Source organism: Schistocerca piceifrons, chromosome 3 (assembly GCF_021461385.2).
Source record: "Schistocerca piceifrons isolate TAMUIC-IGC-003096 chromosome 3, iqSchPice1.1, whole genome shotgun sequence".
Lineage (NCBI taxonomy): Eukaryota > Metazoa > Arthropoda > Insecta > Orthoptera > Acrididae > Schistocerca > Schistocerca piceifrons.
The window spans coordinates 723,238,150-723,259,066 of NC_060140.1; the positions used below are offsets into that span (position 1 = coordinate 723,238,150).

At 40.1% G+C, this 20,917-nt stretch overlaps 1 protein-coding gene across 1 annotated transcript in view; it reads right to left on the minus strand.

Moving 5' to 3' along the window:
* Positions 1-20,917, minus strand: part of LOC124787690 (putative protein tag-53) — a 295,671-nt gene that overhangs the window by 129,322 nt on the left and 145,432 nt on the right. The window contains exons 14-15 of the mRNA XM_047254518.1: positions 19,918-19,938; positions 15,416-15,602 (exon numbers count right to left, since the gene is read on the minus strand). Coding sequence (XP_047110474.1) covers positions 15,416-15,602; positions 19,918-19,938 — 208 coding nt within the window. The remainder of the gene's footprint in view (positions 1-15,415; positions 15,603-19,917; positions 19,939-20,917) is intronic.

The following is a 20,917-nucleotide window of genomic DNA, read 5'->3' on the forward strand; positions in this document are numbered from 1 at the left end:
TGTGTAAAAATATGGCATGGGAAATCTGTCTGTAGATTTTTTAGTGTGGAAGGGATGACAGCTTTCAAAATTCAGGGACTGTTGGTGGTTAGTGGGTTTAATGATGACAGAGGTGTAGATGGTGCCATCAGCGAGGTGGAGATCAACATGCAGGAAGGTGCCACACTAGACTGAGGACGACAGGGTGAAGCAAGATGGGAGAGAAGGTGTTGAGGTTGTGAAGGAATGATGATAGGGTATCTTGGCCCTGAGTGGAGATGACGAAAGTATCAATGAATCTGAAACAGGCTATAGGTTTGCAGTTTTGGGAGGCTAGGAAGGTTTCCTATAGATGGCCCATAAACAGGTTGGCATTTGAGGGTGCTGTGTTGCAGATTTAATTGTATGCCTAATCTTCAAAGAAGTAGTTGTGTGTCAGGATATAGTAGGTAAGGTGTATGAGGAATGATGTAGTGGGTTTTGAGTCTGAAGGACATTGGGAGAGGTAGTGTCTGATAGCAGCATGGACATGGGAATGAGGATGTTTGTGCATAAAGAGTTGGCATCAACAGTGATGAGTAGGGATCCTGGAAGTAAAGATGGTGGAGAATTGGTGAAGGTAGTGGTTAGTATCTTTGATGTGCAAGGCTAGGTTGATCTTTCTGCCAAACAAGCACAGAAATCCTTTCTCTGGGAGCACAACAGCCAACAAACCGATTTCCTGTGTTGTATCCTCACACTCCCTGTCCTCCCACCGTGCTCAAGAATCAGCTACAAATAAGAACACCCCCCCCCCCCCCCCCCAAACCTTGTAACCCAACATCTCCATGGACTGGAACAACTGAACCACATCATTTGTCAGAGCTTTGAGTATCTATCATCATGCACTGAAATGAGAGAAATCTTACCCAACATCCTTACCACCAATCCTGAAGTGGTAGTCGATTGCCCACACAACCTACACAAAATTATCATCATCATCATCCATCCCCAGGCCAGTCTCAATCCAACCCTTGCCACAGGAATCACATCCCCATAGAGCATCCAGGTGGAAGACCTGCCCAATCTAACGACTTAGCAGTTCCTACTCCATTCCTGTTACATGCTTACACTATCTCATCAGAGGCAACGCTACCTGTGAAAACAGCCATGTGGTCTATCAATTAGCTGCAACCATTGTGATACTTTCTACACTGAAGAGCCCAAGAAAATGGTACACCTGCCAATATCACGTAGGGCCCCCGCGAGCATGCAGAAGTGTCGCAACATGGTGTAGCACAGTCTCTACTAATATCTGCAGTAGTGTTGGGGGGAATTGACACCATGAGTCCCGGAGGGCTGGCCATAAATCCATAAGAGTATGAGGGGGCTGGAGATAACTTCTGAACAGCATGTTGCAAGGCACCTCATACATGCTCAATAATGTCCATGTCTGGGGAGTCTGGTGGCCAGTGGAAGCTTTTAAACTCAGAAAAGTGTTCCTCGAGCAATTCTGGATGTGTGGGGTGTCACATTGTCCTGCTGAAACTGCCCAAGTCCATCTGAATGCACAATTCACATGAATGGATGCAGGTGATCAGACAGGATGCTTACATACATGTCACCTGTTAGAGTTGTATCAGGGGTCCCATATCACTCCAACTGCACACACCTCATACTATTACAGAGCCTCCACCAGTGTGAACAGTCCCCTGCAGACATGCAGGCCCTGCAGAAATGCAGGGTCATGGATTCATGAGGTTCTCTCCATACCTGTACACGTCCATCCATTTGATATAATTTGAAATGAGACTCGTCTGACCAGGCAACATGTTTCCAGTCATCAACAGTCCAATGTCAGTGTTGACAGGCCCAGGTGAGGCGTAAAGTTTTGTATCATGTAGTCATCAAGGGTACACGAGTGCCCCTTCAGCTCCAAAAGCCTATATTGATGATGTTTCATTGAATGGTTTGCATGCTGGCCCAGCACTGAAATCTGCAGCAGTTTGCAGAAGGTTTGCACTTCTGTCATGGTGAATGATTCTATTCAGTCATCATCGGTCCCATTCTTGCAGGATCTTTTTCCGGCCACAGTGGTATCAGAGATTTGATGTTTTACTGAATTCCTAATATTCACGGTACACTCTTGAAATGGTTGTATGGGAAAATCCCCACTTCATCGCTACCTCGGAGATGCTGTGACCCATTGCTTGTGTGCCGATATACAACACCACATTCAGATTCACTTAAATCTTGATAACCTGGCATTGTAGCAGCAATAACTGAGCTAACAACTTCACCAGACACATATTGTTTTATATAGGCTTTGCCGACCGCAGTGCCATATTCTGCCTGTTTACATATATCTGTATTAGAAAATGCATACCTATACCAGTTTCTTTGGCACTTCAGTGTACATGGATGTGACAAATAACAAGCTGTCTGTCTGCATGCAAACTGTACTCCAGAGACAGCTGGACCACCCTCTTGCTGAGCATGCCACCCAACACAACATGCTTCACCTCGCTTCAATCTGTCATACGGATTCTTTTCTCGAACACCTGCTTTTCGGAACTGTGCTGGTGGGAACTCTCCCTGTAACATGTCCTCCATTCCTGTATGCCTCTTGGCCTCCCCTCCCCTCTTTGTGGCCCCTCCAGCACAGCCAACCAATGTTGCATCTGGCAGCCCACTAGTTGCAGCTGGGGTTTGTGCTGAGATATGGCAGTGGCTATGTGTGTGAATGTATGAGAGTTTTGGTGTCTAGGTCTGATCAATGACTTATACTGATAGCTGGATTATATCTAGCTTTATTTGTCTGTCACTCATTGCCACCTTTACTTAATGTGTATTAATATATCATTTTCATATCGTTGTTATTCCATTCTGGGTTTTTCCATTATTTATACAGGGTGTTACAAAAAGGTACGGCCAAACTTTCAGGAAACATTCTTCACACACAAAGCGTTTCCGGACACATGTCCACATAACATATTTTCTTTCTTTGTGTGTCAGGAATTTTTCCTGAAAGTTTGGCCGTACCTTCTTGTAACACCCTGTATACGCTCATGCTCATAAATTAAGGATAATGCCGATACATGGTGAAACAACACTCTGGTGGGCGGTTTGTGGGTTTAAATCACCTCAGGGTATGACCATGCAGTGCATTTGACTTGCGGTCATTGCACGGTGGCGCTGGCAACAGTCCACATAAGCAGAGGTGTGTTGGTGATGTCAGAGTACAGTGCAGACAGTAAGTGTGCAGACATTTTCAGATGTGCTAATGGTGATTGTGTGATGAAAATGGCTCAAAGAACACATATTGATGATGTTATGAGGGGTAGAATACTAGGGTGACTGGAGGCTGGTCAAACACAGCAGGTCGTAGCACGGGCCCTCCGCATGCCACAAAGTGTGACCTCAAGATTATGGCAGCGATTCCAGCAGACAGGAAATATGTCCAGGCACTACAGTACGGGACGTCCACAGTGTACAACACCACAAGAAGACCGATATCTCACCATCACCATCAGCGCGTGCACACAGCCACGGAGTACTGCAGGTAGCCTTGCTCAGGAACTTACCGCAGCCACTGGAACAGTTATCTCAAGACACACAGTCTACAGATGACTGAACAGACATGGTTTATTTGCCCAGAGACCTGCAAGGTGTATTCCACTGACCCCTGGTCACAGGAGAGCCCGTAAAGCCTGGTGTCAAGAAGACAGTACATGGTCATTGGAACAGTGGTCCCAGGTTATGTTCACGGATGAGTTCACGTATAGCCTGAACAGTGATTCTCACCTAGTTTTCAGGAACTAGATACCAACTCCTTAATGTTCTTGAAAGGGACATGTATGGAAGTCGTGGTTTGATGGTGTGGGGTGAGATTATAATTGGTGCACATACACCCCTGCATGGCTTTGACAGAGGAACTGTAACAGGTCAGGTGTATTGGGACGTCATTTTGCACCAGTATGTCCACCTTTTCAGGGGTGCAGTGGGTCCCACCTTTCTCCTGATGGATGATAATGCATGGCCCCTCCGAGCTGCCATCATGGAGGAGTACCTTGAAACAGAAGATATCAGGGGAATGGAGTAGCCTGCCTGTTCTCCAGAACTAAACCCCATCGAGCACATCTGGGATGCTCTTGGTCAACGTATTGCTGCGTGTCTTCAATCCCCTACGGCACTTCAGGAGCTCCGACAGGCACTGGTGCAAGAATGGGAGGTTATACACCAGCAGCTGCTCGACCAACTGATCCAGAGTATGCCAATCTGTTGTGCGGTCTGTGTACGTGTGCATGGTGATCATATCCCATATTGATGTTGGGGTACATGAGCAGGAAACAGTGGCATTTTGTAGCACATGTGTTTCAGGACAGTTTTCTCAACTTATCACCAATACCGTGGACTTACAGATCTGTGTCCTGTGTGTTCCATATGTGTCTATGCTATTAGCACCAGTTTTGTGTAGTGCCACGTTGTGTGGCGCCACATTCTGCAATTATCCTTAATTTATGAGCATGAGTGTATTATAAATACAGTAATATCACACAAAATTAATTGTACATAAAATCTTACTTCTGCGCATCTTTATTGCAATAATGTGATCAGTGTAAATAAATATTGTGAACCGCTTCCTGTTTGAGGATGTATGGCTGTAATAGCCTAAGAATTATCTTGTGCATACCTGCCAACTTTTCAAAAGAGCTATCAGTAAATCCAACGTGCGACAAAAAATCTAACGATTTTCCACATTATCTGGCATTACAAAAACAATAATACTTCTGGGCTACAAAATACAATAACTCACGCTTTAAACAGGATATTTCAATGAAATAACATCTAATTACATCATAGGCAAATGATTTGTAGATGAATGTTATAATCAAGAAGAGATCCTCATTAAACAGCAGCAGGCATGAAGAATATTGGTTTGAAGTGTATGTAGCAGGACGTCCTTGGCAAATTAAGCACATAAGCAATAACTGAAAAAGGCTCTACACAGTAAAAGTTGCTTACCGTAACACAGGGAATAAATTATATAATACAAACTGCAAATCACATTCTAGTTTGACCTAAAAGTCATAGTTGTGGTCTTTTTAGCATCTTGCAAAAAGTCTTGAGAAGGTATTTTGTCATAACAGGAACCAGAACTCCTGGTCTTCAAAACAGAAATAGACTCCAGAGATTCACTGGACATGGATGATCTGAAATCTGTTGTATTTTTCTTCACAAGGTTGAAAACATTTTCACACTCTGTATTGCTATGAGGTATGGTGAGAATAGAAAACATTACTCTAGAAATTTGGTTATTTAAGAAGTTCATCGGCTCCACGAATTCCTGATATTTGTGCCCAACTGGAATAACTTTCAGCATCTTGACTGCAGCCAAAGTGTCATCTACCTGAAAAGCTGTTAGGTGCCTCTGAAGCTCATTCACCACCCCATCTGTAGTTTCATTCCCTACCTTGGATAAAATGCCAGAAAACTTTTCCAAGAAAAAATGAATGGAAGAAAACTGCATATCTTCAATTTTGTCTAATCTAGCAACTTGAGCATGTTTTAATACATCATCCATATTCACTATGTTTGAAGTCTGAATTCCAATAACCAACTCATCATCACATATGGAAAACCCAGGGTGGAATGTAGCATATTATGAAAAGGAAAGTCGCTACTCACCACTCGCTAATGCGAGGTGGCGCAGTGGTTAGCACATTGGACTTGAATTCGGGAGTATGATAGTTCAATCCTGTGTCTGGCCATCCTGATTTCCCTAAATAGCTCCAGGCAAATGCCGGGATGGTTCCTTTGAAAGGGCATGGCCGACTTCCTTCCCCATCCTTCCCTAATCTGATGAGACCGATGACCTCGTTGTCTGAGTCTCCTCCCCCAAACAACCCAACCAAACCCCAAAAAGACTGTCACAAATAAGCTTTTGGCTAACAAAGCCTTTGTCAAAAATAAACGACAAACACACACACACACACACACACACACACACACACACACACACACAAACGACTGCAGTCGTGTGTGTGTGTGTGTGTGTGTGTGTGTGTGTGTGTGTGTGCCATCTATTTTTGACCGAAGGCTTATTTGTGACAGTCTTTTTTGTTGTGCCTACCTGCAACTCACCATCTCCGCTATATGGTGAGTAGCAACTTTCCTATTCATAACGTCGAAGAAACAATACCGCATAACTGACAAATTGCCAATTTTTTGTTTTTCAGTCAGATGATGTCATTGACTGTATGCGCATCTGCTCTTAACACCATAATGCCAAATTTTTAATTATTTATCATGAAAAAATTATCTAAAACAATATCGCGTATGTGACACAGCAAATAAATAGATGGCAATACCAGGGAACTGTAGAGAATTAAATACTGTGCATCTACAATTTAGGGATACTGTAAACAATACCGCATAAATACAAAAGCATGTGCAGCCACAGCACGTTGCCTTATTACATATTTAACAGTGCTCGAAAGTGGTCCCATGCTTGTAGCTTCATTCGTGATAATGGACAGTGATATAGATGACGATCTTTTTACTGAAGAAGAAATTGTTCCTCAGCTGAAACCAGCTTATGAAAGCGGAGAATCATTCCTGAGAGTGACTGACAGCAGTAAGAAAATTGTTTTATTATCCACCTTTGAATGTTAGTAGCACCGCAAATGTGTTGTTGTGATATAAATCAGAATGCCCCCATTTCACTTGTTCTGTGCTTTATTCATTTCTGCCAAAGATTTCTAGACTGTCCACTTTCTAGTAGGATCTCCCATAAATGCAGAACAAACAACAGGCGAGAAAAGCTGTGGCGCTGAAGTTACATTTACTGAAGAAGAATTAATTTCGTATATGTGGTTCTCGGTTACTGTTCCTGCAACATCTAATGATGCAGGTAAATTTTCTTGGGATTATTGTTGATAGTATTACTGATGCCGTCGTTCTCATAAATACATGAATTTGAGCTTCATCTTTGTCTGCTTTAATTAATTTTCAAATATTTCTCTGTCTAGAAACTTCAGTGGCTGTATCCAACAATGCTCAAACTGAAAACACAGTCACAGTTTCCACTAGAGATGACAGTAATTCACACTCATTGCTATGCGATGGTGCTCATTGTTTGCCAAGCACTCTGGATAAATTATCGGAAGATCACGGGAGCAATAATGATGCTGACAGCGAAGGCCAAGAATTTTATGGTGACATAAGCAGTGACAGAAAAGGAAGTCTAAACCACATCCTGAAGATGGGAAGAAAAATGCCAATAAAATTCTGAGAATGCATGGACAGGCGTATATTGGATACAAAAGAAGTCGAATTGGTAAAAACACTCATGATACTCCAAGACAGGCACGAAAATTAGGTCCAATATGTACTTCAAAGATGTGGCAGAAATCCGTTCAAAGGAAGTGTCATCAGTTTTCTGCTGATGATAGGCGGGCAGTATTTAACACATTTTGGGAGATGATGTCAAGGGATAAGAGGAAGGTTTACGTTATCAACCTTGTGGACGTAATTCCAACCAAATGTCCAGGGAATAACACTGGTGAATCCAGGAGAAAAGAGACGCTCATTTATCATTTGAAAAATGAGCTGGAGAAACATAAAGTATGCAAAAGACGTTTCTCAATACTCTTGGGATTAAAGAATGGACTGTCCAATATTGGCTGGATAATTCCACACATGGGATGGGTCCTGATACAGAATCGTCATGACCTCGAATCAAACAGACGAAGAAGAAAGATGAGAGAACCTTCATGAAAGAATTCCTGGACTCTCTTCAGAAACTTCCGTTGCATTACTGCAGGAAATCCTCCTCAAAGTTGTACCTTGAGCCTATTCTACAATCCAAACAACAGCTGTATGGACTCTATGTGGAAAAATATCATGCGGCGAAGGTTTCACCATTAAGTCGGACTACCTTTAACTTGATTTTAGAAGATAGTAATATTAGCTTATTTTCCCCCAAGAAAGACCAGTGCAACTTGTGTTGTAGTTACAGCCTTGGTAACTTGAGTGAAGATGTATGGAAGCAACACACAGAATGGAAAGAGCAGGCAAGGATGCAAAAAGATGCTGACAAGAAAGAAGCCCAGCAGAAGCTCTGCTAAATGTACACCATGGACTTACAAGCCGTGAAAGTAGCTCCATTTTTAAGTGCAAGTGCAGTTTATTATAAAACAAATTGGCTGTTCATAACTTTACAATGTATAATTTAGAAAGTCATGATGCAGTATGTTACTGGTTCGATGAAACGCAAGGTGATTTGGTTGCATCATGTTTTGATGTTTGGACAACATGATTGTCGAGTAACAGCGATTGATATAAAATTAACTTAGCATTAAGAAAACAGTCTTAATCGCGTTTTTTAATTTATTTAGTGCCGAGCAGTTCCAGCCCATCACAGGGGCCGTCTTCAGGGTGAACATACTGTAAAATTACAAAATATATCTTAGACAAAACTAATGACAACCATCTTATAAGAGTGGATTACGTAAATATAATGTTTTACCCACTGGTTGACTACTGGTGGCGTCACGTCTACCAACGTGTGGCAGGAAACTGTAAAGAATTTACCTTATGCCTGGGTTTATATAGCAAGCTATGAGCACGCGAGCATAAGCAACGCCTCCAGTGGTGACCAATGGTAGACGTCTAGGCTTAAAAATTGAAGTATAAATACAATTTGTGTTTAGTTTACAGTTTGAAGAAACCATGTTCATTTTACAAATACTGTTATATAAATAAACATAAAAAAGTATGTGAAAAAACTTTTCAATGTCAAACTTATAAAAGAATGTTAGTAAGTCACCTTATCTTCATTCGTAATATACTATGGGGGAAAGGAAACAATTTCCTGTCTGTAATCTATTTACTTTATGCTTATTTATATCCTATATTGATTATTTAATAATGTAACAAGTTTAAGTGTGCCTATCTGTAATCGTATATACAGAGCCCTCTAGTCCAGGCATTATGGATGCCATTGCCATGGTAGAGGCCCAACTTGGCTGTCCTCTCTGCTACGATATTATCTGTTGCCTAGTCCAGGCCCTATGGATGCTTTTGTCATGGCAGCGGCACAATATGGCTGCCCCCTTTGCCACACTGCTGTCTGTCGCCTAGGCACCGATAGGATCGATACCACACTTCAGAGGGAAACCATCGTCATAGTGCAGAATATATTGGCAGCCTACACTGTGTATAGAGGCGTCCACCCAAAAATATGAACATTTTGCCTTTATATTTGATTGTATAAACGTTATTTAGTGAGTGACGATGTATTAATTTTTATTTTAATGGATGTCTGTTGTCGTATTGCTGTTAGTTGCATAAAAGAAAATATTTTGTAAGTAGTTATGTAGTTGTCAAACTAAATATTATGCCGAGAGAAAGTATCACTTATGTCCATTCCTGGTTTGTAGCATGGATATCGTCATTTGGGCACCATTACGCTACACGCCACATAGGATTATGATAAAGCTATGTAAAACCTGAAGTAAATGTCTTAAGGTTATAGTTAGATGTCATGTAACTAGAATATTTACGGAGATCAGTTTGTATTTATATTTCAATTCTTAAGCCTAGACGTCTACCATTGTTCACCGCTGGAGGCGTTGCTTACACTCGCGTGCTCATAGCTTGCTATATATGCTTTACAGTCTCCCGCCACACTTTGGTAGACGTGACATCACCAGCAGTCGACAAGCGGATAAAACATATTTACGTAATCCACTCTTATAAGATGGTTGTCATTAGTTTTGTCTACGATACATATTGCAATTTCACAGTATGTCGCCCTGAAGATGGCCCCTGCAATGGGCTGAAACCAGTCGGCACTAAATAAATAAAAAAATGTGTTTAAGACTGTTTTCTTAATACTAAATGCATCATGTTTTGCCTCATGCATAATGGACACCCTATCCAGAACAATTAAGGAAAATTCCATTCAAGTCATTCTGTATTCTGATGGCTCCATATATCAGAACAGAAATGTGATATTATCAAATGCTCTTTTAAGATTAGCAATTGATACTGGAGTACTGATTACACAAAAATTTTTTGAGAAAGGCCATACTCAGATCGAATGGACTCAGCTCACAGTTCCATTGAGTGCAAGCTTAAAGGATATGAAGTTACACTTCCTAGCCAATATGCTATGATATCTGAAAAAAACGAGAAAAAAAGTCACAGCCATACGAAGTCCATTACCTAGATTATTCCTTTTTCATCAACCATGCAGAGTAAAGTTTGTGGCTGTACGACTCAATTTGGCCTGGAAGAGCTGTAAAAAAATGAGCCTACAGTTACCAATCTGAGGGTGTTACAGTACCACCCAAATGGTATTATTTACTACAAGTGCTCTATCAACGAGGTGTGGCAAGAATTACCACGGTATCTGAGGAAAAACTTGGAGATATCTGCTTCCCGAAACTATACAAGGAAAGACTGAAAATCAAGAAATCCAAATGTGATCATTTACAACAACTTAAATCTGTTCTTCCTAAAGACTGTCAGAGTTATTATGAGAACATTCCTTATGAATGAAAATTATTGCGGAGGTAACTGTGTGATGAGTATCAGTGCAGTGTAATTCTCTGTTGCTGCTTTGAGTGACGTTTAGGATTTTTCTTGAAGAAATGTGCAGACATTATCGGAACTATGAAAACAGTATGTTTATTTAAAATGTTTCTACGAAATCTTTCAATAAAAAATAATTAATGCTACAAAACATGTTCTTACTAGCTTTCTCAGCACCAAATACCAACGTCAATGTGTCACATCATGCCGGGAGACTGACAAACAAATATCACGTAAGTAACAGATCATGGCATAAATACTGAGACAATCCCACATATGTGCTGTAATTAAACTTTCTAAAGTGTATTTTTTTTTGTTACAAAATTTTTTTTTATCCAATATTTCCTTCTAGCACTACGATGCAAATTTAGTGCCACTGTGAAATGTATTAGGCATTTTAGACAGTTTTTTGTCTCTCGTGTAAAATTCTTATTTTGCTACTTACACAGTATTGTTTTGTGTGTCTTCAATTTTGTCTAATCTAGCAACTTGAGCATGCTTTAACACATCATCCTTGTGTGGAAACTTGTTGATGTGTAATCAGTACAAAAGTAGTTTCTCACTGATGAAAAGAAAAGGGATTTACCTGTATCCTGGAGATAGTCACTATGTTCGAAGTCTGAATGCCAATAACTAACCCATCATCATGTCTGGAAAATCCAGGGTGAAATGTAACAATATTGAAGGAAAGTTGCTGCTCACCAAATAGCATAGACACTTAGTTGCAGATAGGCAAAACAAAAAGACAGTACCGAGCGAGGTAGCGCAATGGTTAGCACAATGGACTCGCATTCAGGAGGACGATGGTTCAATCCCGCATCCAGCCATCCACACACACATATACACCACTGCAGTCTCTGGTGGCTTCAGCTGCCAGGGACTGCAGTCGTGTGTGTGTGTGTATGGGGAGGGATGGGCACACTTGCCTGCGTGCGTGTGTGCATGCCGTCTATTTTTGGTCGAAAGCTTATTTGTGAAAGTTTTATTTTGCTGTGCCTACCTGCAACTCACCATCTCCGCTACATGGTGAGTGGCAACTTTCCTTTTCATAATATTGTTACACTTATCATCACTTCTTTGATTTTGAATCAAGTTGTACTCAACATCAAGCAATGAGGAGCTTTTGACAATTTTGGAATTAACAAACTTTGTGAACAACTGCTTTAGCAAATCCATTAGAAGTTCTAAGAAAAAGTGAACTTGTGGAGAAGAGGTAGGAAGGGCAACATTCAATTTGTCAAATACAGGAATAGTCACATGAAGAAAGTGCAAAAGGCCTTGTTCAAGTTTGAGAACAAGAACATAAACAATTTTTCTCATGTGTTGTAGCAGAAGTCTTAATTTTTAGGGTGGCTTTGTCACATTTGGAAGAATACGCTATTCTTCCAGGGGCACTTATAGTAGAAAAATCAAGAATTCTCTTCTTCTGATAATCTTTGATCCAAGGACCGAATTATGTTCCCTTCTATACTCCTAAGGGGTGCACATGCCTACAGAAAGTGCTAGTTAAGAGAATAGCAGTACATGAAGGGGTGCACTGGAGGACCTGTGCGGGCTGGTGCTAACGCATTAATCCAAAAGCTAATGACTACAGTAACATTCAAAACAGGCTAATATCTCTTAATCGAGATGGACCATGGGTGCCTTGCACCCTTTGCTTGGCGTTGTTTGGTGAGATGGGAAAAAACCAGTTCAATGGAACGCTTGGCGGCAAAGGAGAGGCAAAATGGCCAGGGACAGGTTACTGATAAATCGGCCTGGTAGTCCTGGTGTGCGTTGCACTGCATGCAGTTGTCCAATTGCTGATACCAGGGGGAAAAAAATCGGGCATCTGGCATCATGCTTTGTGCTCCTGTAGTGTGTAGTCAGTATAACTGCCTTGAGAAGACACAACTCGGGAAGGCAGCTTGGAAAAAGTGTAGCAGCACTCCTCTCATTAAATGGACTGAGACAGGACAACGGTGATGAGTGCGGGATAAGAGTTCTGCAATCCGCACGTACCCCAGCAAAAATGTGGCTGATAGTGATGCAGGTCACATACTGTTGTGCGGGCAAGCTTCTGAGAGCACGGCTGGGGATGTTGCCTTGTCAGAGCAGAACAAGAGACTACTTGTGTGACGGATTGGCATGCCTAATGTCTGGAAAGTGTGGCCATCTAACTTCTACCGCAGCAGAAGTGACCAGTGAGGGTGTTGTGCGGCTGGTTTCCAGTGAGGGTGTTGTGTGGCTGGTTTCCAGTCCACACAGCCCTTCGTCTGTTGCTACAGATAGATGCGAGGGACTCAGCCTATTTTTTCCAAGTCTAGGTATTCTGAAAGATGTCAAGCTTGTGGGAATGTTTTGGATATGTAATATTACTTCCTCTTTGAAGAAAGAAAGAAAGGAAGAAAGAAACGGATCCCACTGGTCCAGTGGTCTACTGTCCAAACATCTGCCTAAACATAACCACCTAGTACATACATGCTTCACTTCCTTTGCCTCTTTGTTGTGCATGTTCTGAAATTTCTGAAGGCTTTTTTTTTCTTTTCTTTCTTCTGACACTCTTCTCTCAGAAACAAAATATATTAACAAGGATCTCATTCACTTGAAGTGGTAATCTTCCAGTACCTTTCCCAGCTGCTAGATTAATCACACGGCAATGCAACAGTTGATGGCAATACCTGTTTAGACTTGCTTTAGATATACTGAAAGCTTATTTTTGTGTGCAGTCATAATAGAAGCATGTTGGAGCAGAAAGCCACACGGTTTTCAAATGGTATGTTACGAGAATTCAGTTGTGATAACATCACATTACATATGGTGTTTGCCCTGCTGAGTCCCCATCTAACGTTGGTATGAGTAGCATAGTGCTTACTACTTTTTCCTGCAGAATATCATAAAATGTGGCAACAACAGGATACAATGTTGCATTCATACCACTGCTTCAATCCGCTGCCGAAGAAAATGGTCCATTCTGAAGGCACATAACAACTTCAGATGATGTATTTTTTGCCATTTATTTGCAAAGCATGACATTTTCATGTGACCACAGCTAAATTTCTTTGCAACTTCTGCTGTGGGAAACATCATTTTAAATAAAGCATCAGCAAGATCACTCTGACCCTAAGGACACATTGTGTTCCACAAAAAAGAAAATAAACAGACACTCTGCCCTAATTACATCACTGTCAACGTTTCCAGACTTAGCAAAAAAGGTGTTAGATTTTCTTGTTACCTTGCTTCAAAGTTAATGTAACTTACATGTTTACTGCACTTCACATGATCACTTAAATCATTCTTCCACCATTTGCAACATTAATATTGTACCCACATACCATGCGAAAGACAAATTTTTCTCTCTTTCCTGATTGTAGTACGAATGGAAAATGAACAGAATATGATCCTTTAGATGTCCAGAAGTACTGTTTCTTGTTGGATTTATTCATGAATCCTACAATAGGAATATAGTGTATGAAAATGCCCGAGGATGAATGTTTCGATATGTACTGAAACATCAAAAGGAACCTGGGTCACTGAATTATAAACACTCAAGGCAATCAAACACTTCACTGAAACATGTCAAAGCACACAAAGTCTTAAACCACTAAATGAACATGACGCAAATGTCGTGGAAAAAAGAATATGCACAGATTATAAAACACAAACACACACACACACAAATGTAACTAGTCCACACATGGTCAAAGAATATGGGTTAAATCACAACAAGCAAACGGAGTGGAACAAAGAATTTGGCGGAGCAGAGCATGTTGACATGTAAGATTCACATGGAAGAACTGTTATCCCGGCCTTAAATTCAGTTCCAATGATGCCACAAACATCACATGGTTAAAAGCACCAATCATATAAAAGAACAAGTTATCAACTATCGTAGACTTGCCTCTGACCCACGCAAACAATCAACTGTACAAAAGTGGGGTGATTACACAATTTCTGTAAATTTTTGGGGCTAAACCGTAAAAGCTGGCAGCTTTGCTTATGCACCATACGCTGAAACATATTTTCGATGAAGAGGTAAAAACACTTTTTGATTTATTCCTCAACTGTAAGAAATCCACTTCGGATCTGTGGAAAGAACACAAGCATATCTCGTTATGTAACTATGTTTCATATAGTCTTGCTTAACGGAATTTTCTGCATCTCCTCACTATGAATCTATGGAACAAAATATATAATAATAATAATAATAATAATAATAATAATAGTAATAATAATAATAATAATAATAATAATAAATGCAATACAGCTACATCCAAACTTATATATACAACTACAGAAATCTGTAATTATTGATACATGTTCAATTACCCGAAAGTTCCTAAATGCAATATAACATATACCGTACAGTTAAAAGGAAGTGACGCTTGATCAAGGTCCGAGTCACTTTCCATTTTTAACCAGACTTAACGTCTGAGAAAGTAAAGAAATAATAATAATGAACAGGACATGGAGGAGCTGAAAAATATGAAGATGGCCTTTAATGAACACTTGGAAGCAGAAACAACTGATAAAACATCCGACTGATAAAGTTTCCAAAAATAACACTACTGTTTTTGTGTGCTATAAGCTGAAAAAGCCATTTGGTCATTTGTAATGTAAACACCACGGGAATTATATCTTTTAAGGACACAAAAGGAGTAAATAACAGCTCCAAGGACCTTTTTGTACAATAACTCTCATTCTGGCACAGTTTCCTTAAAGGGTGTAAAACTCAAACTACAATCAGCTTCTTTTAAGAAGGAGAAGACCCTTGTTCAAGTCCTGGCTGTGGCACAAATTTTAATTCATTTCTTCAGCTTCTATCATTATTGTAAATATGATGGAAGACAAAACTAATTCATTATTGAGTAATACATACCAGCAACTGGTGAGCGACAGCGACTCTGCTGTGTTGTCCACTCACGGCATTGACCATATGGAAAAGACACACTGTAGGCATTTTTATCAACACATCTTCCCTCATTCTGACACCAAATGCATTCTTCCTGAGTGCAGTTGTAACAGGATGTCAGTTCGGCACAGACACTTCCACATGGCACAGACTCCTGCAAGGACGCAAATAACAACAATGGACAATTATAAAAGAAAGCCTCTGAGACCTTTCTTCACAAATGCCACGAACCCTAACATTACTGGAGCTCTATATTGTACTGTGTTTTGAGCAATGGTCTATTCTCATAAAATTATTTCTGGTTACAATCAAATACAAGACAGATTTTGTTCTCCTTAAACCTATTTGGTGTGCTGTGTAATCAATTACCACTTGGAAGGAAAATTCAGAACACCGAGATGAAGTGGCACAGTTACCAGACGATCCTACACCTAAAAAAGTAATAAGCACACATTTCAAGAGAAATCAGAAGCAGTATCAAACATGCAAAAGTAGCAAAACTGCATTGACTGTGTCCTATTTAAGTTAAAAAAATTGTGATGATTGACCTACTTAAGATCCTAGCAGAAGTGAACACATTATTAGAAGATCATGTGTTAAGTACAGAAAGAGAGCATACCTATTCTAATATAAGGATTAGGTAGGTGGTCAAATTATCTCAACGATATAAATCTATTAAGTTTATTCATAATAGACGGCTGGTGACATAAATAGGAGGTGGCGAAGAAGTTACAATAATGTGACAGTGAACAAGCCATAGGGGACTAATAATTAGCAATGATAAATATCAAACGAAATTTGGCAGAAAAGCAAATATGAAAGTATAAACTTATTTACGCAAGAAACTTGAAATAAGAAGAGTGGCAAATTAAAACCTTGAACTGTTTTTGCAATAAGACAGACTTAGTTTTGTACCCTACAAAGATAAAAACAAAAAAAAGGGTAATATAATGAATTTAACATCAGCCTAACTAATCATGTTTTCTATTAAAACTGAGAATGTTGTCTGAATGCTTAGAAAAGTTTCAGTCTTGTTTGAATGCAGGCTTTCCCAGCATATACTACTGTGAAAAACTTTGTTTCCAGCCTGGTGGCACTGCTGAGGAAATGCAATGTTTCAACATTCTTCTGCAATATTCTTCTCATCTTCTGGTGAAATGTTGAGATACTATAGACATACCTATATTTATATGCTTATGGCAGCCACACCGTCCACCTCCCTATGTGCACCAGGGACTTGGGATGCAAGTGGACAAGTTGGTGTGTGTGTGTGTGTGTGTGTGTGTGTGTGTGTGTGTTGGGGGGGGGATTAATAATGTGGTTACGGTGAGCCAGAGACTGCACTCAAATTTGATCTGCCTCATGCTTCATCCACTGCTGGGCATCCTCTTGCCGTATAGCTGTTATGTGGCATTCTATTCCACGTCCACTATCAAGATTCTCATCGATTCTTATTTCTGTATGTTCCTTTCACAACATTCATGATTTATCAAAATCAAATTTATGTACTTCATTCAAGCTACTCTCTGCCACTTCCAAGTTTTCTGTGTGTCCCCGACATAGTCACAAAACGTGTTCCTCAAAGCATTTTGAGACACAGTGCTATATTTGACCGATTTTTTTAGTGGCCACATTCACATAGGTCGCTTTATATCATTGGCACATAAAGTAGATCAACTACACCTACCAATATTAAATGTCAGTTTCGTAATGATGACGTGGCATGGTGTCTGACATTATACAGGCACAAACAAGAAGAGAACAGAACAATGACAGTATATTTTTGTGTCTACATTATTTGTTGAAATGTAGGTTTTCAAGGCAGACTGCTCGGTAGCAGTCCTGAGGCTTAGGTGACATTGAAAGCGAGCATTTCAGTTGCAAGTTGATGAAACCGTACAAACTTATTTATGCAAGGAACTTGAAATGTGAACAGTGGCAAATAAAAACCATGAACTGTTCTTGCAATAAGACAGACTTAATTTCATGAAGTTGCAGTGGGTTCTTCCCAGAGTGAATAATATCCTTTGTCTTTGGTGATGGTCACACAGGGTGTACAAGTGGTGGAGGGGGGAGGGGGGATCACGGATTTTTCTGGATTTCTCAGTTAAAAAAATTCATTTTTTCCCCAGGTGAAAATACACTTTTTCCTTGATGAAAATACACTTTTTCCTTGATGAAAATACACTTTTTCCTTGTCAAACAACAATATGCCTTCCTTCAGAGCTATAAAACTAACAAATCCTTTTAATGGTAAAGGTATTGTATAAGTAAAACTTCCCAGCACTTAGAAAATGAAACCCAGTAAAAAACAATGCATTTTGGAAAGATCTTTTATGAGGGCTAACAAACAAGAACACAGCATATTTTTATATTTTGAAATTATAAATATGAATTCCACCAATGACAAGCCAATCATAATTCATGTTATATGACTTGCCAGCCAATAACCACAGATATTCAGAACATAGAACGTGATGTCGTCAGCAAATAGCAGCATCTCTGTTAAGTGGTGCAAACACACAAACTGGAAAAATGAATTGTTGAAATTAATACATATTCACATGAAAAGCTAAGCTTCCACTTATAACACTGGTCATCAAAATTTTTTTGCTGTTTTTTCTGAGGGTGTGGTAAGGGAGGATCCTAGGAGCACAGTTTAAATTCCAGCAGACAAATATTTCTGACAAACACAATTTTAAAGTTCACTGTTATGTACTGAACATTCTTTGGTTACCTGGTTGAATAAATGTTCTGGTGAGCACTTTGACTTTTCCATTGAGAAGCCAAATTACATGTGAAATTGCTCAAGAATTCAGGTCGTAGTTTCTCTTTTTTTTTTTTTTTTTTTTTTTTAAAAAAAAAGGATAATTACACTATTTGCCACTGTCACTGCATAACTAACCCTGAAGCTTGATTTTTAGTGTGTTACCCTTTAAGATATATCAAACACAAATACGCCACTAAGTTTTCAATAATGGTATGAACAATAGGTCTTTTGGGCTCAAACTTTTTCCAAGCAGTTGGTTGTCAAAATGTTAAGTTTTGAATGAGAGAGAGACTCTCTCCACAGTTAAGATTCATCTTGCTTAAAAGGAAATTTACTTTGAAAGTAATGCTTCTCAATCTGTCAATGTAAACAGTTGTGATGTCATGCTCATTGAAATCAGTTGTTGTTACAAAGTATTGCATAATCTTTGTCCTAAGGCCTTTGACACCTTTTGCTGTCATCAAACACTTGTGTGTGCAGTGTGTTTGTTATAAATGGCACATTTCCTTTGCAACTAAAGTTTTACTTTGATGTTGTTCTCTCATTTATGTTTTCTTGTGGCAATATTATTCTGCAGTAGCAGGTCAAAGGAAAATTCTTTATTGGAGTACTAGTTCTTACCAGTCAAAATTACAAAAATTTAACTAGAAACTGAAATGATGAAAAATTCCTGGAATTCTAAATAAGTTCCTGGATTTTTCACACTTGAAAAAATTCATGGCTTTTTCCCGGATTTCCCAGGGCATATAGACCCTGTCACAGGATGGATTTTTCAAACAGCCTTGTGATATCGACAGACTGTGGCCCCTCACAGTGAAGAAAGCCAAGTCTCTTGTTTCCACATTCTTCCTCGATTGTTGTATCTTCCCTTTCCCTTTATGCTGTTCTGATCAGGGATGCACTGTATACATTTTGATGGAATATCTCCTTCAAGTTTTGTAGCTCGAATAGGAGGATTTCAATGATGATTAGCAGTAAAACAATTGCTTTCCCGAATAACTCAGATCTGGCAAAGGGATGACTATACCTTAGGACATCAGGTACACCATAGCTTTACGTATTCACAAAGAAGGGGATTCTTTGCAGACAATATTCACTAAGCTATGAACTGACCAAATACTCAGCAACACATCTAAAGCCTCTTTGGTAACACTGCCATCATAATGTGAAGAACTCTGCCAATTTCATAACAATATTTAAGGGCACGTGAGTAAAGAGGGAAAGAGGTGTGATGTTATATTGCTCTTCATACAAGCACCTCTTCGAATTCCCTGGCACTTCTGGCTCTTATCATTCTGAGCCACAAACAGCAAAACTCTTGGAATGTGAACCCACCACCTCCACCTATACGAAGTATAACTGTGCCATTTATGAAAAACATTGCTGCAGAGTGGCCATTGGGTCCCCACTGGCCCTGGGATTGAAAATCTTTACATGGAACAGTTTAAGGCGATGTTAGTTCAAAGTATCCACCTAAAACCTATGCACTTTTTCCGCTATGTCGATGATATGTTCATGGCACGAGAGCATGGCAAACAGGCACTGAATGAGTTTCTAGAGCATGTACACAAAATCCATACAAACATTACATTCATACCGTAACTAAAAGATAACTGATGTTTCTCCTTCTTCAATATCAATATAGTAAAAGAAATTCTGGGAGAACGTAAATAATTTATGAGTAAAGGAGACCACTCACCAAACAGAAGGAGCATGAAGTCTTTGACCGGCACATGCAAAAGACAATGAAAACTTGCTAGATTTCAGAAGAAATCTTTTGAAGAGACTACAGTAAACACATGCAAACACATACCCAGGGAAAAGGGAGAAAGAGGTGAGAAGCAGGAACGCCATATCCTCATCCTTCCACAACCTGCAAACTTCTCTCACATCCAGTTCACCTAGTCCTTTTCGGCCCAATGTGCCACCTTAATGGATGCTGACCTGCACCTCTCACATGGATCCATCCACACCTCCTTCCATGTTAAACTAACTGATCATCAACAGTACCTGTATTTTGATAGTTTTCATCCCTTCCACACCAAAAAATCACTTCTGTACAGCCTGGCCACTGATGGATGGTGTATCTGCTGTGACAAGAGCTCCCTTTCCCTGTATGCTGAATGTCTCACGAGGAATCTTACTAACAGGTGCTAACTTGCAAACCTAGTCTGCAAACAGATTTCACCTAATCTGCAAACAGATTTCCCGTGCCATGTCTGTCAAGCACCTAATTCCCACCAAGAATCGGCTACAAAGGAGCCCAATGTCACCCTGGACTGGAACAACTGAACCATACATTTTGTCAAGGCTTTGATTATCTAGCATCATGTCTGGAAATGAGAGAGATCCTACCCAAGATGTTCCCTGCCCTCTATTGCCTAGCCAACCTACACAACATTCTGGTCTATCTCTATGCCACTTCCACTCCTACCCACTTACCACTGGGATCTTACATCCATGGAGACCCTGCTGCAAGGCCTGTCCAATCCACCCACCCAGAACGTCCAGCTCCAGTCCTATCCAGTCAGAGGCAGGGTCACCTGTGAAAGCAGTCCATGCCATTCACCAATTATGCTGCAATCACTGCAAAGCTTTTTATGTTGGCATGATGACCAACCAGCTGTTCACCAGAATGAATGGCTACTGCTAATCTGTAGCCAAGAACAAAACATGCCCTGTAGCACAACATGCTGCTG